Source organism: Miniopterus natalensis, chromosome 1 (assembly GCF_054644295.1).
Source record: "Miniopterus natalensis isolate mMinNat1 chromosome 1, mMinNat1.hap1, whole genome shotgun sequence".
In the NCBI taxonomy this organism is placed as follows: Eukaryota; Metazoa; Chordata; class Mammalia; order Chiroptera; family Miniopteridae; genus Miniopterus; species Miniopterus natalensis.
In genome coordinates, this window is record NC_142081.1 from 98940721 (window position 1) to 98965913 (window position 25193).

The 25193-nt window shown below is 36.8% G+C and overlaps 1 protein-coding gene across 5 annotated transcripts in view; it reads right to left on the reverse strand.

The window, feature by feature from the left end:
* Positions 1 to 25193, reverse strand: part of NEO1 (neogenin 1) — a 275123-nt gene that overhangs the window by 90523 nt on the left and 159407 nt on the right. For all 5 annotated transcript variants that reach the window (XM_016201544.2, XM_016201537.2, XM_016201561.2 and 2 more), the window contains exons 6-7: positions 16487 to 16641; positions 15024 to 15144 (exon numbers count right to left, since the gene is read on the reverse strand). In XM_016201544.2, the coding sequence (XP_016057030.2) occupies positions 15024 to 15144; positions 16487 to 16641 (276 nt within the window). The remainder of the gene's footprint in view (positions 1 to 15023; positions 15145 to 16486; positions 16642 to 25193) is intronic.

Genomic DNA, 25193 nt, shown 5'->3' on the forward strand with positions numbered 1-25193 from the left:
TCTTTAGATTCATCATCTAAAACCTCTATTCCAGTACTGTCTAGAACCTTTCGGATTCAATAAACTGGCAATACTTGGAGTGACCATGAAATATACTGACCACACCCATATACCTTTGAGAGTGAAAGAAGGCACTTTTCATAATTAATCTGAAACAAAAGACATAAACGAGGAGTGTCTCGGGCACACTAGATGCATGGTCATCCTTGCAAAATGATACACCTGGCCAACCTTGTCAGTGAGTGTAACCACAACAGACTTAAAAGACTGAACTTAAAATTAAGAGAGTGTAAATTATCTTTGTCTTCAAAACACTGAACTTGCTAAAGTGGTAAAGTGAATTTTAAAACTGAAAACCTAGGTATTAGTCATGACTTTGATGCTAACTAGCTAGTGATACAAGGGAAGTGAATGAACTAAGTTAAGTCTCCAGCTCAGCTAGAATAGATGCTCAGATCTCTAAGGTCCATTCTAAGTCGACTCTCTCTGGTTTTACATTCTCTCCCCCAATGGCCTACGTAGTTGGGTCTCTGCCTAGTGAATCTCTATTTACAAAGTACATATACTCAATAAAATACCTGCTGGTTTAACAAAACCAATTTGCTTTTAATATTTGAATAAACTATACCTAACTGTCTTAGCATTTGTATAACATGATTCATCGTCCAGGAAAAAAATGCTGTAATAGCTGGCATTTGGAGATAGTTGCCAAATACTCTTTAACAATCTGTTTGTTTTCCCCCCATAGCATTATTGTTTCAAAAAAATAAAAACTCAAAAAGTTTTAAACCACACTGAACAAAGTAAAAATCACTATGTATAGACGTGATTGCAATATTCCAAGTTTAATTTCTAACAGATTTTTTATTTGGCTTTTCAAAAATTTTACAATACATTGTTTGTCTTCTCCCCATCTTCAGACTTTTCAATCCCACTCCTCAGATATAAACACAATCAGCAGGTTGTTGAGCAGATTTATAAAACTCTCTTACACATACAAGCATGTATACATCTACAGCCTTCTTTCTCACCTTTTCCAGAAATGAAATCAGATTATACATACTACTTTCTACAACTTGCTTAATTAATAATATAAGTTGGATATTTTTCCTTATCTAGCTTATTTACCCTACACAGGTCTACCTCATTTTTTTAAACAGTTAACTAGTTTTCCATTGTATTCATGCATTTAATCAGCCTGCTTATTTGTTGTACTGATTGCACTGTTTCCAAATTTATGCCAGTCTAACATAAATAAACCTACCACTACAGACATGTCCACAAATTACTGTTTAGTAAAGTCACAGAAAAATGTATTTTCACGTCTACAAATAAAACATGTAAATATAAATGTGTGTATATCTACTTGTAAGCATAAAATATACACAGAGGCTTCTTCTAATGCTCTGGCCTCAACTTATACATCCCATCAGAAAGGCCTTCTCTGTCTATATTAGTTAAAGTAACTCTCAATACACCCTCAATAATTCTTTATCAGAGTATTCTTTTTATTTCCTTTAAGAAGACATAGAGCTATAATTATTTTGTTTATTTACTTGCTTAATGTCTGTCTCTGCTAATAGAACATAAGCACTATGAGAGCAGAGAATCATGTCTGCTTGTTGGTATTTCATCCTATCACTTAACACAATGAATATAGAATTTTATATAGCATACAGAATTTTGCTCAACAAGTATTTACTGAATAATGAATAAATACATAAGGAATGTCTTAACAAAGGTTATCTCTAGAAATTAAGATTAGGGAAAAGGTTAAAAGGTACATTTACTTTTGTTTGTCAATTATACAATCTTATTTGTGACAATGAAGATGTGTTAAATTTATTTAAAACCAATTTAGTGCAAGTTTAGTTTTAACCAGACCACCATTTCAGATGCTTTGCAATCTGGTCATATAGGATTTTTTCTTGTTTTTCAAATTTAAATGATGTAACTAAATATTAAATGGGCTCTTGCTGGCTACTGAAAAAAATCTTCAAACCTTGTTTCATAAAGTTAAACTTTTATCTTCACTTTAATTTAGTTTAATGCTGACTACTGAATCCCCATTCAGGAGCTTTGTCTTCATAAGTACTTACAATTTACAAAATGCTTAATATATATTATTCTATTTGCCCCTCAGAGGTATGCTGTGCAGAGACTACTGTTTATACCTAACAGATAAAAGAAACATGATCAGAGAGATAAACTACCTCATCTATAGTGGGGTTGGGACATGAAGCCAATACTTCAGATATTTAACACAAGGTTTGTTTCATTATATATATTGTGGCAGGTAACAAAATTAACTGGCAATATCTCAGTCTTTCAGCAAATAAAACATCTATTTATTTCAATACCTAGACAGAAAAAGTTTTCTGAAATGCACCTTATATTTAATGTACATATTTCTAAAACAACTTCATTTAATAGTGTATTTGAGTGAAAAGGGACCTAAGAAATCATTTAATTCCTTCATTTTACAGAAAACAGGAATAACAGAACTTCAGTACCTGATCCAATCACTCAGCAAGCTAATGGCAGTCAAGAACTACAACACTGACATTAGATGCACTTTTAATATTGGAAAGTTCCTAGACATGAAATTCATGATTACGAAGTCTAATTAATCACAGTTGTCTCTAGTTAAAACTTTTCTTAAAGTTATAATTATTGCTACAAAGAAGCAAAATAAGTTATTAGAATTTATCCTTTGATTAAAATCAACACTAACTATCATATATCTGGCACTTCAGATTTAAAATATTCCACTAATGACTAATACTTTCCTGGTATCTAGCCAACTTTTAATCATGCCAGGCTACTAGTCACTTATTCCAGGACTTATTATTCAATATTTACCTCAGATACTATATGGAATTTTTTACTAATGTTTCTGTCAAAAAAAGAATAAAAAGTGAAGCTCATATGTATCCTTATCTTCCACAGCCACAATATCCTAGAAGTCATTTAATGAGTTGGTAAAGTATGAATTTCCTTTACTAAAAACAAGTTCACATTACTCCATTTTCACCAACACATCTTCCCTTACTGGAAATAAAAAATGCCAACTATCACACTTGATATGAACAGATGTACAAAGAAAAGTCATACTGCTGTGTTTTTACATTTCAGTCTTACTTGATGATTTTGGAAACTATTTTTAAATTCAAACTGATAGGAAGAAAGACTAGTAAAAAATTAATAAACAAAAACACATTTTACTTAATTCTTACTACTCTAAATATACCTATAGAAATGATATGCCAATACTTTTTTTTTTTTTAATATGTCTTTACTGATTTCAGAGAGAGGAAGGGAAAGGGAGATAGAAACATCAATGATGAGAGAGTCATTGATTGGCTGCCTCCTGCATGCCCTCCACTGGGGATTGAGTGCGAAACCATGGCATGTGCCCTGACCGGGAATTGAACTGAGATCTCCTGGTTCATGGGTCAACACTCAACCACTGAGACACATCAGCTGGTCTAGGCTACCATATTTTTAAAATAATGGACACAAGCCTGAGATTAAAGAGAAGACTTAAAAATCAGCAGGATAGCTCAGCCAGGAGTGGCTCTGCGGTTGAGCGTCAACCTAGGATCCAGGCGATCGGGGTTCGATTCCCGGTCAGGGCACATGCCCGGGTTGCGGGCTCAATCAATGACTCTCTCATCATTGATGTTTCTATCTCTCTTTCTCCCTCTCCTTTCCTCTCTCTCTGAAATCAATAAAAGATATATTTAAAAAATAAAAAGTAAAAAAAAAAAAATCAGCAGGATAGAACAAGTGCTATTAGAAATAATTTAAATTAGTAAGACAGAAAAAACACTATGGGAATAAATGCTATTTCTAAGAAGATAAATCAAGATGTTGAGGTGTAAGTCCACAGAAAATAGTGGTGGTTTAAAGCAGAAAGAAGAATTTCCTGACCATTAAGGAAAAAACACATTGCAAAAAAATTATCAAAAGGTTATAATGATGGTATCTATGGAGATCTTCAAGAGGATATTCAGGGATGAACTTTAGATGAAAACATTCCTTAGTGATCCCACTTCAAGGAATATATCCCAAGAAACTGAAAATATCAATTAGAATTTATGCACCCCTATGTTCATAGCAGCACAATTTACAATAGCTAAGATCTGGAAACAGCCCAAGTGCCCATCAGTAGATGAGTGGATAAAAAAGCTGGGGGACATTTACACCATGGAATACTGTGCAGCTGTGAAAAAGAAGGATCTCTTACCCTTTGGGACAGCATGGATGGACCTGGAGAGTATTATGCTAGATGAAATAGGCCAGTCAGAGAAAGACAAGTATCACATGATCTCACTCATATGTGGAATCTAATGAACAAAATAAACAGATGAACAAAATAGATACAGAGACATAGAAGCATGGAACAGACTGATGAATCTCGGAGGGAAGGTGGGGGTGGGGAGTGGGGAGGCATACTAATCAAAGACCTTATATGCATATATGTATGACCTATGGACACAGATGATAGTGTGGAGAAGGCCTTGGAGGGGCAGGGGTGGGAGTGGATGTTGGGTAGAGGGGATCAATGGGGGAAGAAAGGGGATGTCTGTAATACTTTCAACAATAAAGATAAATTTTTTTAAAAGGCAGAGAAAAAAGAAAAGATAATACATGATTTCTTATAACTCCATTTAGTGAAGAGAAGGTTGAGTTTTAATTTTCAAGACAATTGAGAACACAGCATTTTCTTCATACGAGAAAATAAAATACTTAGCTGCCTTAATTTGTAGCAAGAAAAGGGTTTGGTTAAAACTTTAAATCAAAACTTACTTTCTTCTTCAACCTCTTTCCTAACCTTCAGACATTACCTGCCCTCTGAGTCTAGACATTTTTATTTGGTTTCCTATTATAATCCAAACTCAACACGCCTTTTTATTTTAACTTTCTTTTTAACAATTTTTTATTTTTCAGTTACAGTCGACGTACAATGTTTTATTGTAAATCAGTGATTAGATATTGAAATAACTTATGAAGTAATCACCCCGATAAATCTAGTGCTCATCTGACACCATACATAGTAATTACAGTATTAGCGGCTATGTTCCCTGTACTGTAATGTACGTCTCCATCACTATTCTGTAACCACCAATCTGTACTTCTTAATCCCTTCACCTTTGTCACCCAGCCCCCCAAACTCCTTCCCATCTAGCAACTGTCAAAATGTCCTCTATTTATGAGTCTGTTTCTCTTCTGCTTCTTCATTTACTTGTTTTTTAGACTCCACATGTAAGTGAAATCATCTGGCATTTGTCTTTTTCTGACTTATTTTACTCAGCACAATATTTTCTAGGTCCATCCATGTTGAAGACGGCAAAATTTCATTCGTTTTTCATGATGAGTCATATTCCAGTGTATATATGCACCACTTCTTTCTCCATTCATTTACTGATGGACACTTAAATTGCTTCCCTATCCTGACTATTGTAAATAATGCTGCAATGAACACATGGATGATAGATAAGTACTTATTGGCATTTTATTATTCAATCTTTTTTATCTTTGTTTTCCTTCTTAAGGAAGATCCTTTAACATTTCTTGTAATACTGGTTGGCTCCTTTAGTTTTTTCTTGTCTGGGAAGCTCTTTATCCGTCCTTTGATTATAAATGATAGCTTTGCTGAGTAATCTTGGTTGTTCGTCCTTGTTTTTCATCACTTTAAATATTTTGTGCCATTCCCTTCTGGCCTGCAAAGCTGATTGAGAAATCAGCTGACAGTTTTATGGGAGCTACCTTGTAGGCAAGTATCTGCTTTTCTCTTGCTGATTTTAAGATTCTGTCTTCAACCTTTGGCATTTTATCATGTTTTGGTGTGGGCCTCCTTGGGTTCATCTTGTTTGGGACTCTGCACTTCCTGGACTTGTATGTCTATTTCACCAGGAAGGGGAAGTTTTCAGTCATTATTTTTTCAAACAGGTTTTCAATTCCTTGTTCTTTCTCTTCTCTTTTCCAGCTTCCTCATGATGAGAATGTTGGTTCACTTGAATTTGTCCCAGAGGCTTCTTAAACTATCCTCATTAAATTTTTTTCTTTTTGCTGTTCTGACTGGGTGTTTTCTGCTTCCTTATCTTCCAAATTGCTGGCTTGGCCCTCTGCTTCATCTCTTCTACTGCTGATCCTCTGTAATGTATTCATTTCAGTTACTGTATTCTTCATTTCTGACTGGTTTTTTTTTATGTTTTCTATCTCCATTTTTACATTTCCTATCTCTTCACTTAAGTTCTCACTAAGATAACTGAGCACCCCTATAAACAGTGTTTTGAACTCTGCATCTAGTAGATTGCTTATCTCTATTTTGCTTAGTTCTGGAGTTTTGTTCTATTCTTTCATTTGGGACATGTTTCTTTGACTCCTCACTGTGTTTGTTTCTATGTATTACGTAAAGTTACTATGTCTCCTGGTTTTGGTAGAGGGGCCTTATACAGTAAGGGTACTATAGGGCCCAGTGGTGCAGCCTCCCTGATCACCTAAGCTGGGCGCTCCAGGTGCACCCACCAGGTGGACTCTGTGCACCCTTCTGTTGTAGTTGAGCCTTGGACTGTTGTCCATGGAAAGGATTTACTCCCAGGCTGATCAGCTATGAGGACTGGCAGTGACCACAGTAGAAAATCTGCCCTGCAGGGGCTGACTCCATGGAGCAGGGCTCACTTCAGTGGGGTTCTGATGTCCACTAAATCTGCCCCTTGACTGCGTTGATCACGGAGGTGGTTAGGTGTTACTCTGGTGCAGTTTTAAGCTGTTAAACAGGTGCACCGGCTCTGGAGCCTCCCAGGAGGTGCAGACCAAGGTCAGCTGCCACATGAGCTACAAAGTGATCTGCAGATGGCTGCTACTTGTGTTGGGCTTTGAGGTGTCTGGGAGAGGCCAAGCTGCAAACCAAAGCCAGCTGCTGCTATTGCCAGGCCTGTGGCTAAGCATGAGGTATGAGGTATGCAGAGGCTAGATACTGCTTGTTTGAGAGGTTTTAGACAAGTTGGCGGCATGACCCAAACCAGCCCATTTGTATGGAAAAGCAACTGGAAAGGGATTGTGTGGGCCCAAAGGTTGGATTAGACGGGGTCTCAGGGAATCACTAGGGCGGGGCTAACAGTGTTAGCCAAGTTGATGGAGACTCAGATGTGGATCCTTGTGGACTCTATGGTGGGGAGGTCTCAGAAAAGAAAAAATGGCCTCTGCCAGAACATCTGTCTGGGAGAAAACTGGCCCCTCCAGCCTTACCCTGAAGCCAGACAATTCAGTTCTTCCCCGTATGTCCCTGGCACCTTTCAAGCTGATGCTCCAGCACTGGAGCTCAGAACAAGTGTTCCAAGCAAGTTTGTGTGAGCCCTTTAAGAGGAACACCTGGGACTCCAGGAGCCCTGTCTCACTCAGCCAAAATCTCCACTGGTTTTCACAGCCAGAGGTTTTGGGCACTGAAACCCTAGGCTGGGGTTTCTGATATGGAGCTGGGACTCCTGGCTCCTTGGGGTGGGACCTCCTCAGCGGAGATCTCCCTCCCGATTTTTAACCACGACATATGGGTATGAAGCCAGCTGATTCCATGTTTCAGCCCCTCCTACCAATCTTCACATGGATGTTTTAGATCCTTAGTTACAGGATTTCTGTTCATGTAGATTTCAGGCAGTTTTGAATGGTGGTTGCTCTATAGCTTAGTTGTAATTTTGATGTGGTTGTGGAAGGTTCCGAGCAGCATTTACCTACACTGCCATCTTGACTGGAAGCTCTAAATTCAACACATCTTAAACTGATGCTTTACCTCACTAAACAAATCAGCTCCATTATCTTCCTATTCAAATTTATTAGCATAAAGTTGTTCTTACTATTCCCTTATATCCTCTTAAAGTACTAAGATTTGTAATGATGTCCTCCCTTTCATTCCTGATACTGGTAATTTGTGTATTTCTGTTTTATCAGTCTTGTTAAACACATTCCAATTTAATTAATCTTTTCCAAGAACCAGCTCTTGCTTTTATTTACTTCATTTTTCATGTTTCTGCTTTTTATAATTTCCTTCTTCTGAATGCTTTAGATTTAGTTTGTTCTTTTTTATCTAGTTTTTAAAAGATTCCCTCAAAACACTACTTTATCTGCATTGTACAAATTCTGATGAAGTATGTTTTCATTTCCATTCAGTTCAAAATAATTTCTAATTTCCTGTGTGAATTTTTCTTTGACATATGGATTATTTAGAAGGGTGTTTAATTCCCGAATATTTGAAGATTTTCTGAGTTTCTGATACTGATTTCTAGTTTAATGAAAATCATTCAAAGCATATTCTTAGATGTCATCTAATACACTTAAAACCTTTTAAATGTATTAAAGACTTACTGATACTGATTTAAATCATCTTGCTAGGTGTTTTTATTTGTCTCATTTATTCTTTGTTCCTTTTTATTTCTCCTTCCTTACTTCTTTTAGATTGAGAAGTTTTTAAGATCCCGCTGTATTTCTACTATTCATATCTTATGACATTAGTCATATCTCTTTTTTCTACTTTTTAGTGGTTCCCCTAAGGTTTATAACATGCATCTTTAACTTACCATGGTCTATTTCAAATAATACTGTATGACTTAACATGGAATACAAGAATCTTACAACAATTTATTTTCAATTCTATTATACTGTGCTCTGTTTTTATCATACATTTTAATGTTATATGTTATAAACTTTTTTCTTTAGATCAGAGATATAGGACTTGCCACCTGTTTTTATAAATAAAGTTTTACTGGAACAGTCATGATTGTTTAATGTGAATGACTGATTTCATGCTACAAACAAGGGGAAAATTAAGTAGTTGTGACGGAGACTGTTTGGTTCACAAAGCCTAAAATATTTAGTACCTAGCCCTTTACAGAAAAAGACTGTTTTGTGGACAATTATCTCTTAAAATTATTAAAATAAGAAAAAAATAATTTTGTATTTCCCTTTTTATTTTGAAACCTCTCTGGCCTGCTTTGTTTCTTTATGACCCCCCAGTTTCTGTCAGCTATCATACTATTTCTGCCTGAAGAACTTCAACATTTCTTGTAGCACAGGTCTATTGACAATGATCTCTTTCAGCTTTTGTTCCGAAAAGTCTTTACTTCACTTTCTTTTTTCTTTTTTTTTGTTAATCCTCACCCGATGATATTTTACCATTGATTTTGTTTTTTAGAGCAAGTGGAAGGTAGGGAGGGAGGGAGAGGGGGAGAGAGAAAAACATCAATGTGAGAGAGAGACATTGATTGGTTGCCTCCTGCATGTTCCCCGACCAGGGCCAGGGATTGAACCTGTAGGTCAGGTACATGCTGCCCTTGACTGAGAATCGAACCCATGACCATTTGGTGCATGGGCTCTAACCACAGAGCAACACCGGTCAGGGCTCATTTTTGTTTTCAAAAGATATTTTTACTGAATATACAATTTAGGTTGACTTTTTTTCTTTTTAGGACTTTTAAAAGTGTTGTTTCATTGCCTTCTGGCTTGCACCATTTCTGGCAAAAAGTTTGCTGTAATTTTTTATCTTTCTCTGTTTTAAAAGTTCTGGCTGCCTTCAAGATTTTCTCATTATGTTTGGTTTCCAGTAGTTTAACGACGATGTGTATAGGTGGTTCATTCATTTACTACCAATACTCCTATTACTATTGCTATTATTACTGTTTTTAGCCTACTTGGAGATGTCTGAGTTTCTTTTTGAACCTGTGATATGATCTCATTTTTTTATTTAAAATTTTTTAGCCATTATCTACTTAAATATTTGTTCTTGTTCTTTTTTTCTGGTGAGACTCCAATTTACTTATGTTAACACCGTCTGATATGGTCCCAAAATAGATGTTCTGTTTGTCCCTCCCTCTTTTTCTTTTATTTCAGTTTAAATAATTTATACTGAATTATCTTCAAGTTGATAGGCCATTTCTACGGCTGTACTGAGTCTACTGATCAACCTGAAAAAATGCTTCATCTCTGGTATCGTGTTTTTTGTTGTTGCTTTTATAGTTTCCTTCTGTTGGTTGTGGAGCCCTTTCACCCTATGGGCAAATGGAAGTATTTTCCATCTCTTCATGATTTTCATCTTTCTGCCAAATTTATAATTCATCTGTTCATTCAAGTTATCTACTTTATCCAGTAAATCCTTTAACATACTACTACTACTACTACTACTACTACTACTACTACTACTACTACTACTACTACTTAAAGTCCCTGTCTGGTAATTCCAACATCTGGGTCTCTTGAATTGGTTCTATTGATTGCTTTATTTCTCAACAATGGGCCAGTTTTCCCTTGCTGCTTATGTCTAATAATTTTTTTTAAGAGAGGGAGAGCGGAGGGACAGGAGGGAGGAAGGCAAGAAAGGAGGGAGTGAGAGAGAAACATCAATCGGTTGCCTCCTGGGATTGAACCCACAACCTGGGTATGTGCTCTGACCAGGAATTGAACTGGCAACCTTTCAACCTTTTGGTGCATGGGGCGATGCTCAATCAGTTGAGCCATACCAGCCAGGGCTATATCCAAAAATTTTTTGGAGAGCAAAACATCACTGTGAGACTGAAACATTGACTGGCTGCCTCCTGCATGCCCCCTACCAAGGATATAGCCTGAAACCTGGGCATGTGCCCAGACCTAGAATTGAACCGGCAATCTTTCGGTGCACAGGATGATGCCTAACCAACTGAGCCACACCAGCCAGGGCTCCAATAGCTTTTGGTTGAATACTGAGTATGGTGTACAGACAGCAGAGACTGAGATTATTATTTACACTTGGAAATCAGCATGCCTATTCTTCTGTCAAGTGTGGAGGAGTTTAGTCAATTTAGATGGGAATTGAGCTTGGTATAGATTTTATTGTTGTCAGTTACCTTCGGCACACCACAGGTGTCCAATTCTTCTACTGGTAGATAACCACTGTCAGGTGCTTAAGATAAGAGTTGGAGAGTTTTTCTCAATTTCCCTCCCAGCTTTCACCCATCCCTGCATCCTTCTACCACAGAGGATCTAGCTCCCCATTCTTGACCTACACCACCAGCAGTAGAAATCTTGTTTGTCACCTGACATGGCTCATGGTTGAAGCAGGTGGGATTTTCAGTTGTCTTGGTCTAGTGTCAGTACTGGGTAGGCCCTATGGCTCTCCTTCCTATGGCAGCCAAAATCTGTTTTGTATTTGTGTTGGTCTTCAGTGGTACTTCCTTACTCTTCCTCCAGTAGTAAAAACACCTCTCCCCAGGCACTGTTGTAGAATACTGGAGAACAAAACAGTTTTGTGCATCTTTCAGACTTAAAGGGTCTTCCCTTCTACCTTTTCTCCAGCAGCAATGCATCTCTGGCTGTGTCCTGGAACCAGAGGGTTCCTCTCTCCAGAAGGTTTTGCTTCTAATCTCCCTCCAGAAATGTATGAAATAAGGTTTTCTCCCTATCCCCCATTGGTTTGAGGCTTAAAGTAGTCTGAGTAAATGGAAGGGGCTTTGTGCCTATCTCCGAGCAGCCACAGATCACCTTCATCTCTACACCACTCCCGAGTCCTCGCCTTGTACCCAATCTCAATAGTAAGTATCCTGTGAAGCCTCACAGAAATGTATTTGCATGCAAGTGCATTGCAAATGGACTTTTATCAGAAGCCCTAAGATATTCCAAACTAGTCCCTACTTAGTCTTTAATAATCAGTTAAAATTTCAGCTGATTTCTTATCTATTTTTATGGCAGCCATCTCTCTCTCTCCTGCCCTGCCAAAAGTGAAGCAATTCATGGCCCACTCTTTCAGGGAGGAGGGTTGTCTACTTTTTGGAATTTAGTTTACTTGGCTGCTTCACAAGCTAAGCTCTCTGATGGACTCAGATAACTTATGATTTTGTAAATCACCCGCCTTTTTATTGTAGGCGAGGGTGAGAGGTTCTGTGCACACTCTTTATATTCTGAGTACAAGTAGACGTCCCCTTCCACTTTGACTCTCCTTCCTTTTCTATCTTTGTAAAGGGACCACCATTCTTAAGTCACTCAGATAAAACTCTGGAAGCATCTCTGAATTCTCTACAACAATGTTTAATATCCTATCACAGTTGATAAAGTCTGGATTAGATAAATCACTAGCATATCTTTATTAGGATACTTTCTTTCTATTTCTCAAGTATAAGTACTTTTCATCTCTCAATGGTCTCTTATATAAAATAATATTCCTTCAACTAGCCTCCTGAACTCTGCCTTCTTTACTAATTAAGCCTGACTTTATCATCAGACTGCCTTACTACAGTATTTTTTTTAAAGGATTGTTATTTTTTTAAGATGTATTTTTAGTGATTTTTTAAAGAGAGAGGAATGGAGAGGGAGAGAGAGAAACATCAATTGATCAGTTGCCTTCTGCACATCCCCCCACTGGAGATCGAGCCTACAACCCAGACATGTGCCCTCACTAGGAATTGAACCAGTGACCTCTTGGTGCATGAGACAATGGTCAATCCACTGAGCCACACCGGATAGGCCCTTACTAGAGTATTGCTTTGACTGTTTATAATCAAGGCCATGATCAATCTGATCCTATTCTGTCTTTATAGGCCACCTTTCTATAGGAACAGGTACTCTATTTCCATACTGGCCCAGGTCCTCCATTTAGGAAATGTTATCATTCAAGGTCTATTACGAAGAGGATGCTTTCTGTGAAAAAACTTCCTTGATCACAGACAGAATTCTTCCCTTCTGAATTGTATACTGCTTTATTTGTACTATAAAAATAGCACTTATTATGGATTGGTGTTAAAGCCATACATATCTCTTATACCTCTCACTATATTATATACTCCAGAAAGGCAGAGACAAGGTCTTGTAAATTGTTCTGTTTTCTCTTTTAGCTTTCCTACATAAATATTTATCTTGCAAATTAAAATAGCAAAATTAATAGCATGATACTTACCTTCCTTCCTGTAATACATGCATCCTTAATGCATCCCTGACAAAGTCACTAAAAAATTTTGCTAGTCCACAAAACAGTTTTTTGAAACATCTCAAGAAGGGGAAAACATACACACTATAACTAGTTATTATGCCATCCAAGCATTTACACAGAATTAGCTTAGGGATTCTTAGGATAGCCAACCAAATCTGTAATGGTAATCCCAAACAGAAATATAGTGAAATCCCTTTATTTAGCTCTAGGTAAATAACCCAAAGAGAGCCATAAAGTTTACTAAGGAAAATCACTGCCATTAATAAAAAGAAATAAGGCTATATACCTTACTAATTCTGTTAGAGCCTTAATTGGTAATCATACTCAGGCATTTTGCCAAGATGTGAAGGTGATATGCTTCTACTAAACCATTTTCAATGAAGAGGGAAAGGTATATATATCTCAGATGAGTGAAGAAAAAGAGTAGTTCTAATAGTTTATGCCTTTTTATAATAGTACTATCAAATACATTTTCAAGAAATAGCATATAAAAATCCTATATGCTATTTTAGTGGAAAGCTAGAGCAGGTGCCATCTTTGCCAATTAGCTTTCCTAGCCAGGCTGTGTGGCTAGGACCACAGTGGAACCTGAACTCACTTGACTCAGAACCAGAGGCGTCGTCTAATATGGCAACTTTTTCATGCACTCTTAAGAAAAGCAAAAAATGAAAAATTCTTTGCTTGCTAAACTAAATAAATAATACACCCAATGGGTATCCTTATCAATTTAACACAGAACTGCTATCCAATAACTCAACTTCTAGTAATTTAGTATGAGAAAATCATATAAAGAAGTTCAGCATGCCACTGCTCATAATAGTTAAAAACAGGCAACAGTTTAAATGCTAACCAATAGGGAATCATTTATATAAAGCAAAGTGTACATACACTATTCAGCAATGAAAAATGTTGGTGCAGATCTCTATTTATTTACAGAGAAAGACACCCATAGCATGCTGCTGCAGAAAGCAGGTTATAATTCATAATCATGTGTGTGTGCACACACGTAGTACACCTAGGTGGCAGGATTTGGAGCATGTGGCAGTTAGCAGTTTACTGCCTCTCAGCCTCAAATTCATGCTATATTGCCTGCTCTGCAAAAATAAAGCTGGCCCTTTATATATTTTTTCCTTTGCCAGCTGACACAAGTGTTACACTTTATCAGTACAGGTACTGGAGGGCTGCTTCCACCAACACCCCAACCTTCAGGTAGTTTTGTAGCAGAATGCCTTCAGTGAGATACCTCCTGTGAACAGTTTCTCCCCAGCACACTAGACAGAAGGTCTTGAGCAAGTTTCCACAGCAAGCAAGGCAGCACAGCAGCTTCTCCGTCATCCAGTAAACCATGGCCACACCCTCTCCCATGTGGTCTAAATCTCAGCGCTGAGGGGGTAATCTTCCTGAACTCTCTCTCAGGGGTTGTAGATGCTCCATCTGCCATTCTTATTTTGTTAGAATTCTCTTCACTTCTTTCTAGCCAACCCCTTGTTACTCCAATTCCCTGTTAGAGTTTAATTTTTTTACATTAAAGTATAATTAATTCTTTAGTTTTTGTTGATATTACTATGTGGTTTCCCCAGAACTGACCCTGACTGAAACAGGTGGGTTCCCCTCCACCCTTTTTACTTTTCAATGTTGTCTGAATTTGTAAGTATTTTTTGTGAAAATCACAAAAGGCAAGTTAATTTTATTTTGGAAAAATTGAAGAAAAATTCAATGCAAAATAAATATTGCTTTAAGTAAAGTTTTCCTATTTTATTAGAGCAGAAATATATTTGTGAGATTAAAATGACTGAAATCTGAAGAACATTCATTTTTGTAAGACTCTAATTGTTCAGTTTTTCTTAACACAAATTTCTTTTCAGCATTAGCTAAAATTGTGTTTTTATGTCATTTTAAACAACAGAAATTATTTAGACATCTATTTTTTTCTCTTGGTTATGCCATATGTTGTCCCTTATAAACAGGTCATTAATCATTAGAGATCCTGAAGTGATAGGTACTGTGATAGGTACTAGTTCCTCAAACATACAGTCCTCCTCTTCTTTCTTACTATTTCAGCACCTCTTACCATGTTCAAGGATTATCAGTTGGGCTCCAGCTTGTGCATTTCCAACATCATTCTCAGCAATGCATTGATAGAAACCTTCATCTGATTTCACCAGACCCAAAACTTGAAGATTATGTTCCTTCTGAAGAAGAAAAACATAAATACAATTTTATGATTCAATGATAAACATTAGTTCAAAATCTCAAATATATGCCTTTTCTGGGCAGAAAAAGACAAGTAAAATTGTATGATTCAGGTACTGAATATTATCTACCTATGTACTTGTTAAAGTAACTCACTTTCATTGACAAGGTACTGACTTAAACTGATTAAAACAGGAAACACTGTCATTAACAATTAAGAACTTAATACTCAGAGAAAATCATATCCACATTTGCAAACTTACACCTTTGCTTGAAAAATATCTGGCATGAAATACCATGTGACCATAGTGAAAGACTGAATTTGTGAATTCAAGGCATTTCATTAACATTATTTCTATTATCAACAGTTCTTAGAGATTAGACTACAATAAGTAAAATCAGGTTGCATATATATGAGCTTTCCTTAAACTATAAAGTACTATATGGATGTTCACTATTGTTACTGTTATTGATATAGTATAATATGGTTTTAAGATTTTTTAAAAATAGTATGAAAATAATGGTAAGAGTAAAAAATGCTAATTTAACCATAACACATTGTTTCTTAGTTATGAGTATACATTTTGAAAATAGAAAATATACCCCTACTTAAATGAGAAATTTGTAATGAGACAATAAGTCTTTAACAACCATAATACTTCTGATTATTTCTATGAATGTCACGTATCTCAAGATATGTCATCAATTCTTATTACTAAAACCTAGATAATTGGATTACTAAGATGCTAGATAATAATAATAATAATAATAATAGATAATATTTACTAAGCATTTACTTAATAGAAAGTAAAAAACAGTAATGGCTGAATATTCTTAAATACATTTAACACTAATTATTTACTTTTGCATTTACTTTCTAAAAGAATCTTCATATGTATCGTCATAACAATCATCCAACACTGGGTTATACTTATTTTGAAGGGCGTGAGCATCAGTATATGAAGGACAGATTTCTGCTCCTTGAATAGAGAGCTATAAAGACAACTGGTGAGCATGTGCGTGCACGCGTGAGCGCGCACACACACACACACTAATCATCACCCAGAAAATGGTGGCAGCTGTGTTGAAGAGTGCGAGTATGTTTAAGCAGGAATACTAAACCTAGCACTATTTGCTATGTGATCTTACATAAGCTACCAAAATATTTCTGGGTTCAGCTTTCTCATCATCCAATGAAGAGATTACAATTTGTGTGAATTTTTCTATCTTTGCCTGTGGTACATAAACTGGTGTATATAAGATACCAAATCTCTTGGTGATTACATTCAAAGACATTTAAAGGTTTCAAAAATAAGTGTCCTCCTTTAAAAAGGTACTTACTACAATTTTAAAGTAATCACTTGGGATAACCATATCCCCATTCTTGACCCACTTCACAGTTGGAACTGGTTTCCCAGTCACTTCACATTCAAATACAATATCCATAGATTCATGAGCATATATATTAGTAGGCTGCTTCAGGAATTCAGGTTGGGCTTAAAAATAGAAAGGAAATTAAGATATTAATGAAAATAAAAATAGGTAGCTATTCATATTTCAAGCAATATTTTTTTAAATCACAGAATTCACAGGTTTTTTTTACTTATTTGAGGTTTCCACGTTTTTATAAAAACATAACAAATATATATATTTAAAATATATGTTAGGAACACAGTATCTGTAAAAATTAGTATTCTGGTATAACTAACTTGAGGAATAATTTAAAAGATAATTTCTGAGTTTCCTTATTGAAAAATATTTAATAAGTTGATTATATAGAAGAAATTGATAATATGAATTTAGCTAAAAATGAATATTAAAGACTATTTCCCTATGATTTATACTATTTTGGAAGAGTCATAATTAAAATTCAAAAAGAGCTGAGAAGATTGACATTATCTTCCTTTTCAGTCAACTTGATGCGTACACCCCCCCCCCCCAAAGTAATACAAATGTGACAATTAGAGGCCTTAAAATAGTTCACTCACACAACACATTCCCATTAGTAGTATCCCTCATTACAAGAAATGGTTCTTAAAGATGGGAGGAGGATGTTTGTGGAAAAGTTAAGTATATTTGAAAAAGCCTGAATAACTCCCTAACTCCCTTTTGCCTTGCCACAAAGTTGTAATCATTGACCTATGAGTAACAGATTCATTAAGATTTTGAATTAGAAGGGTAAAAGTAGATCACCTAGTCCAGCTTCCCACCTAACTGCTGTAATTCCTTACACAATATCCCTGACAAGGGGTATCTTACTGATCACTGAAAGTTTCAAATGATAAGGAACTCCCTGTATCACAAAGCAGCAAGCTCCACTATAGGCTAGTTTCTATTTAACAAACAAACAAACAAACAAACAAACAAGTTATGATAAAAATAGCTTTTCTTTCTTTTTAAACATTTGAGCTAAAATGTGCTCAGCCTGACAGAATTTTGATTGGGCTTACGTTGAATATGTGGCAACTTGACATGATAACAATACTGAGTTTTTCTTTCTATAAACATTGTTTATCTCTCCATTTATTTTGATCTTTGATTTCTTTTCTCTCATCAGTGTTTTATAGATTTCAATATACAAATATTATTCCTACTTTGTCAGGTATATGCCTAAATATTTTAAATTTTTGGTGCTACTGTAAGTGGAACTTTAAAATTTTTTTAGTTTCCAGTTGATCACTGCTCATATGTAGAATTGAAAGTGATTTACATATATTGAACTTTATCTTGTGGTCATGCTAAACTCACCCATTAGTTCTAGTAATTTTCTATGGATAATTTTAGGACTATCTACATACATACAACATATATTTACAGATAATTATATGCTGTCTGTAAAAAGAGGCAGTTCTATCTCTCTTCCTTTTCAAGCTGCTTTCCTCTTTTTTCATTTTCTTGCCTATTACACTAGCTAGAGTGGGGCAGGTCCTCAGAAAAAGTCCAGACTAGCTTTATAATTTGTGTAAATGAAGAGTAAGAGTATAGAGAGCAGGCAGAACCCCAGGTAAGAAGTAGGAGCCCAGAAGGGAAAGAATGTTTGATCTTAAGAAGCAATATATATTCACAGTGATGGAAGATTAAGAAAATACAAGTTTGTACAACTAGGTGAAATCAGGGAGATTAATAGTAAATTTGACTATACTTTCAAATACTAATTAGCCATTTGTATTTATTCTTTTGTGAATTATCTATACACACTCTGCTATTTTTTCAATTAGAGTACTCACAATTTTCTCATCTACATAGAGCTTTTCACATAATGCTAGTTATCAATTTATGGCCTCTTAGCTCCAAATGCACACTTCTTTGTAATGGACATGGACCTTGTCAGCTAGGGCAACATTAGACTTTGTTAACAGAGGGCAGCGGAGGGGCACCGCAGAGGAATGAGCTTATCTTTCAGGCTGGGCGTGCTCTTCTTGCCCTATGGTGTGGCAGCTAGGTTCATGAGAGACCCATTGGGGATCAACCTCCAGCAAGTTTTTCTGCTGTCTCTAAGTAAGTTTCTCCAGTTTACTCCAGCTGGTGGATTTCTGTGCACCAGCTCTGACCCAGAGCATCCCACTGGACTGCATCCAGCGTATCAGTTCAGACTCATGGCACCCACTTGGCAACTTCCTGCTCATCATCAGTCAGGCCCATGGCACCCTAGCACGCAGCTTGCCACACACCAGCTCAGGCCTATGGCATTTAGCAGGTGATTTCCTGTGGACCAGTTGGCCCATGGCTGTGTCCTCTGGCAGCAACTATAACCTCTTCAAGGTCTGAATCAAAACCTTGGGTAAGGCTCTTTCAGTTTGTTCTTTTTCTTGATTCTCCTGCTCAGCTCTAGAGTAGCAGCTGATCCTTATTTACTATTTTATCCTTTTTAGTAGTTAAAACACCTTTTACTACTTAATAATTCTTCATATTAAATTTTCTTTGTTTAAATTCCTGTTGTAATTTATAGCTCCTGACTGGACCCTAACTACTACAGTAAGATATTAACCCTTTCTCACATATGCTGCCAATATTTATTTTTTGTTTTTTAACTCAAGGCACCTGTAGTTATACCAAAGTTTTAAATTTATATTTGGTAAAATTTACTAGCCCTTTTCTTTTTGGCACCTGTATTTTATTATTCTAACACCAAAGGTTTTCTCTGTTTCCATACTATAAAAATATTCACTTACATTTTCCTCTAGTATGTCTATGAAATAATCTGAACTTCACTAAGCAACTAGCTTTATATTTCTCTAAATGACAACTCCAATAGTCCCAATAAAAGTAATTAATCTAAAGTAGTTTTAATATTAAAATTCTCCATACACTTACAGGTGTGGTTATTTCTACATACTAAGGAGTTTCATTGTTCTGGGCCAGAACCACCACAGACTTAATGGCTACAATGATATAATATTTAAAAATATCTAGCAGAACAAGTTCTATCCTTTTATTCCTTTATTTCCTCAAAAATTTCCTAGCATGTTCATTAAGTTGGGGTTTAATCCCAGATGCATTTAGACTCATCTTTGGTTTAGTTTCTCTGTTCCTTCTCAAAGAAAACAGACAATGAGAACAACCTAGTGTTTTCATTAGAACTGTAATTATTTTCAGATGCAGGAAAAATGAACATGTCTGCAATCCTAAGTGGCCCTACATAAGGCCAGATTATTTAAGTTTATTTGTATGTTATTCAATAATGACGTATTGTTAAAGACACTGTAATGACTAAAGAGACCTATAGTTCAGTTCTGGTTCTACCACTAGACATTTTGCTGATTATGGAATTCAGTTTCATCAACTAGACTGTTTCTAAGTACCTCAGGTCTCTAAACAACAGTGATTTTATAATTTTAATTAGACTATCTTTGATTCATAATAGCTGCTAACATTCACGAATGCTTTCCACTTATCACTTAGTTCTCACAACAACCTATTATTTAGGTATTATTACATTATTTCCATTTCACAGGCAAGGGCACTTAAACAAAGAGAGGCTGAATAGCTCCAAATGATCATATAGTTTAGTCAGTGCCAGATGTGGACTTTGAACCTAGTAGTCTGATGCAAAAGCCTATAGTCTTTTTAAAAAAAACGTTTTGTTTGATAGAAAAGAATAATAAACCCTACAATAACTGTTGTATAACTGGAACAATTATCAATTCATGGCCAATACTATTTCATCTACACCCCACCCTATCCCATACTCCTCCCCAGATTCCTTTTTTAAAAAATTTAACTTTATTGTTGAAAGTATTACAGATGTTCCCCCTTCCCCTGCATCATTGACTCCCCTCCTTCCATCCCCTCCCCAGGCTTTCACTGCACTACTGTCTGTGTCCATGGGCTATGCATACATGTTCTTTGGTTAAACTCTTTCCATCTCCCTGCCCCTCTGCACCGAGATATGTCAGTCTGTTCCATGCATCCATGCCTCTAGACCTATTTTGTTCATCAATTTACTTTGTTCATTATATTCCAAATATAAGTGAGATCATCATGTGGTATTTGTCTTTCTCTGGCTGGCTTATTTTACTTAGCACAATACTCTCCAGGTCCATCCATGTTGTCTCAAAGACAACATGTTGTCTTTTTTACAGCCACATAGTATTCCATGGTAAAAATACACCACAGCTCTTTTATCCACTCATCTAACGATAGGCACTGGGGCTATTTCCAGATCTTAGCTATTGTAAATTGTGCTGCTATGAACACAGGGGAGCACAAGTTCTTTGTGACTGGTGTTTCAGGATTCTTTGGATATATTCCTAGAAGTGGGATCACTGGGTCAAACGGCAGTTCCATTTTTAAGTTTCTGCGGAACCTCCATACTATTTTCCACAGGGCTGCCCCAGTCTGCATTCCCACCAGCAGCGTACTAGGGTTCCCTTTTCTCCACATCCACGCCAGCACTTGCTGTTTGTTGATTTGTTGATTACAGGCATTCTGACAGGTGTGAAGTGATACTTCACTGTGGTTTTAATTAGCATCTCTCTGATGATTAGTGACATTGAACATTTTTTCATGTCTTTTGGCCATCTGTATGTCTTCTTTGGAGAAGTGTCTACTTAGGTTCTTTGCCCATTTTTTAATTGTAATGCTTTTCTTTTTGTTAAGTTGTATGAACTCTTTATATATTTTGGAAATTAACCCCTTGTCAGATGTGTCATTGGCAAATGTGTTCCATACAGTGGGCTCCTTTTTTATCCTTTTGATTCTCAAACTACCCCAATCTTTGATGAATGAAAAGCTTGAGTCCACTGGAAGTTCCTGAGTCCTTTTTGACATAACCTTAGTGGTCTTTACTATCTTCTGGTTGCTATATTTAGGCCCTATTTGTGGACAAAGCCAGGAATTTTGTACTTTTAAAATATGAATTCATCATGATTTCTTTCTGGTGTTTCCAATTAAATTCGGGACTACTGGTTTCAACTGGATCTTATTAATTTTACAACTGTATTTCCTTTCTCTCATGCCAAAAACCAGTGTTCTCACTGACACCAACTTAATTACTCGTATGCTATATCTTACATTCAGTAGTCTAAAATAACATTACCAACATTTCCACCAACAATATAATAACAGAAAATAGCTGAAGATTTTTGCAATCCCTACTGTCCTTAGAGTATAACCCACTAGGTATATATAGTCCAATTAGCTTTTATTTTTTTCCCTTGTACTCAGGTAAGAACCTAAGGATATGTTTTTCATTGATTCGAGGGAAAAAGGGATAGAGGGATAGAGGAAGAGAGGGAGTGTGCCTGGGATGGACACTCAAACCAACTGAGCCACACTGACTAGGGCTCCAATTAGTATTTTAAGTTTATTTGTAGTAACTTTCACCCGCAATTGTAACTTTCTGTGTGGCTATACTACCAACTAGATACACATTTAGAATCATTCATTTCATTTTACTTCTCTTTTCAGGAATTGCTTTGTAATATTTCGAATCTTCAAAAAAAGGTATGTTCAAACAAGTCTTGCTTCTACCCTATCTTCTCCCTTTACCTACAGATAGCGACTTAAAAACATTTTATGGTTTATCCTTTTTTAAAATGATAAGCAAATTAGTACACTGCTGGTGGGAATGCAAACTGGTGCAACCACTATGGAAAACAGTATGGAGGGTCCTCAAAAAATTAAAAATGGAGCTGCCTTTTGACCCAGTGATCCCACTTCCAATAATATATCCTAAGATTCCTGAAACACTAATCAGGAAGAATATATGCACCCCTATGTTCATAGCAGCACAGTTTATAATAGCTAAGATCTGGAAACAGCCCAAGTGCCCATCAGTAGATAAATGGATAAAAAAGCTGTAGGACATTTACACCATGGAATACTACGCAGCTGTAAAGAAAAAGGATCTCGTACCATTTGGGACACTATGGATGGACCTGGAGAATATTATGCTAAGTGAAATAAGCCAGGCAGAGAAAGACAAGCATCACATGATCTCACTTATACGTGGAATCTAAAGAACTTAATAAACTGATGAACAGAATAGATTCAATGACATGGAAGCATAGATCAGACTGACGAATGTCAGAGGGATGGAGGAGGGAGGCTGGGTGGAGGGGGAGAGAGTAACCAAAGAATTTATACGCATATATGCACAACCCAAGGACACGAACAATGGTGGGGAAAGGGGCTGAGGAGGGGGGGTGGGACAGGGTGGAGTGGGTCACTGGGGAGAAAAAGGGCCATTTGTAATATTTTAAACAAAAATAAACTTTTAAAAAATGAGAATATAAGGCAAGTAAGGTGGATTAGAGTTAGATTCTAGAGAACTTTCACTGTAATAAAATTTATTGAGCACAGAAAAAAAAAAAAGATAAGCAAACATACAATTTGTCTCCAGCCCTCTTCTTTAGATTAAATAGTAACATACTAAACAAATTTTTTCTACTTTCAAAGCTTGCAATTTTAACCACTATGGAACCATGTTTCCAAGTAATGAATACATTTGAGTCTAAAGGGCTGAGACTTCCCCTAAGACAGAGTATGTAATTCTGGAAAACACAGCAAAATCCTCTTCAAAAAATATCCAATTAATATAATTGTACTACTCATTTTTAGTAAACAAACTTTCAAAGACTATTAGGAAAAAATATCATCACAATGTTCAATTCATTATTTAGTTTTTCCTTTCATGAATTATAAAATAATGCCTTTAAATTGTTCTCTAGATTTTAACTTCTCTGTAGACAGTATTTATACCAATTAAACACAATGTAAGAGCAGATGTTTGTGGTTCGTAAGTTAAATGATAACTAGAGAGCAAATGAGTCAATTACCATAAAAAAATAAGGGCTGTAATGGAAAATCTTGCATTTCATTACCAAAGAGATAATTAAGCTTCAAATTCTCTTTGACAGCTCCCTACCCCTTCTAATGCCATCATCATTATAAGAGTAATTTTAGGCTGAGATTCCAAGATGGTGGTGGATTAAGTGGAAGCTACACTGACTCTCTCCCAGGACCAAACTGGAATTACAACTAAAACACAGAAAAACCATCATGAATAATCAACTGAAGATGAGGTGAAGAGAACCCCTATAACCAAGGACCTAAAGTGGAAACTGCATAGAGGCTGGTAGGAAATGTGGAGGGGTGAGAGGGCTGGCTGGGCTCCCACAGGCAGCAGCTGAAGGTCCAGAAGGATCTCTCAGCTGTGGGGGGTTCTCACTGAGAACTCTGGGGCCTAAACCCCAAGCTGGGCTTCCCAGCCCAGAGCACCAGAACTGAGAAAGGTGCCCACATAACATCTGGCTGTGAAAAGCAGCGGGGTATCTGTATGCCAGGGAGAGGCGGTTGGAAATGCAGGAGCCCTCTTTACTTATTTATTTATTTATTTTTAAATATATCTTCATTGATTTCAAAGAGAGGAAGGGAGAGAAAGAGATGGAAACATCAATGATGTAAGTCACTGATTGGCTGCCTCCTGCATGCCCTGCACTGGGGATTGAGCTGGCAACCCGGGCAATACCCTGATCAGAAACTGAACCTTGAATTCCTGGATCATAGGTCGATGCTCAACTGCTGAGCCATGATGGCCAGTACAGGCATGTGAGTGGTATAAGAAGAATCCTGGGTTTCAGGCTATTGAGTTGGAGCTCAGAGGGCGGCAATCCACATTGCTGTGCTGAGACATTATCCCATACTGCAGAGGACACCTTTCTCAGGCACACCTTTGCCAGCCAGGCAGCTTTTGCCTGGGGAGGGAGGAAGCAATTGCCCCACCCACTGGAAAACCTCTCTCCTCATACTGAATCTACACCATGCTATGGTCTACAGCCTGAGGCTCATTAGGAGACTAAGATCAATCATCCTGCAGGCAGAGGTGGACCCCTGGGAGCTCTGAGTCTCTGCCTGATCTGCTTCTGGACCTGGGCCTTAGAAGAGCACACTTCAGTGTGCATCTTGGTCCTGTCCAAATGCACCTAGCCACAGCAGAGGGAACAACAGCCAGCCCAGCAGAGGAAACCACACACCGTAGGTTGCTGATAGCTCCAAAAAGGATACTCAAAGCCAGTCACAAACAGCATCTGACACTGGCCTGCACCAGAGACCCTCTAAAAAGATGGAGACTCCTAGCAGATCTACCTAATACAAAGAAAGAAACCCAAATAGGCAGCCAAAATGGGCAGACAAAAAAACAAGCCCCAAATGAAAGAACAAAAGAAATCTCCAGGAAATAGCTAAGTGAAATGGAGATAAGCAATCTATCAGATATAGAGTTCAGAATACTGATTGTAAGGATGCCCAACAGCATGAAAAAAGATACAGAAACTATGAAGGATGACATAGCAGAAATAAAGAAGACAGTGGAAGGAATAAACAGCAGATCTGTGGATCAGATCAGCGAATCAGAAGACAGGGTAGAAAACAATCACTCAATCAGAGATCCAAAAAGAAAATACAATTAAAAACAGGACAGATTAAGGAAGTGGTGGGACAATATGAAATGTAACAATATCTGCATCATAGGAGTGCCAGAAGAGGTCAAAAGTAAGCAAGGGTTACAGAACCTGCTTGAAATAATAATGTCAGAAAACTTCCCTAA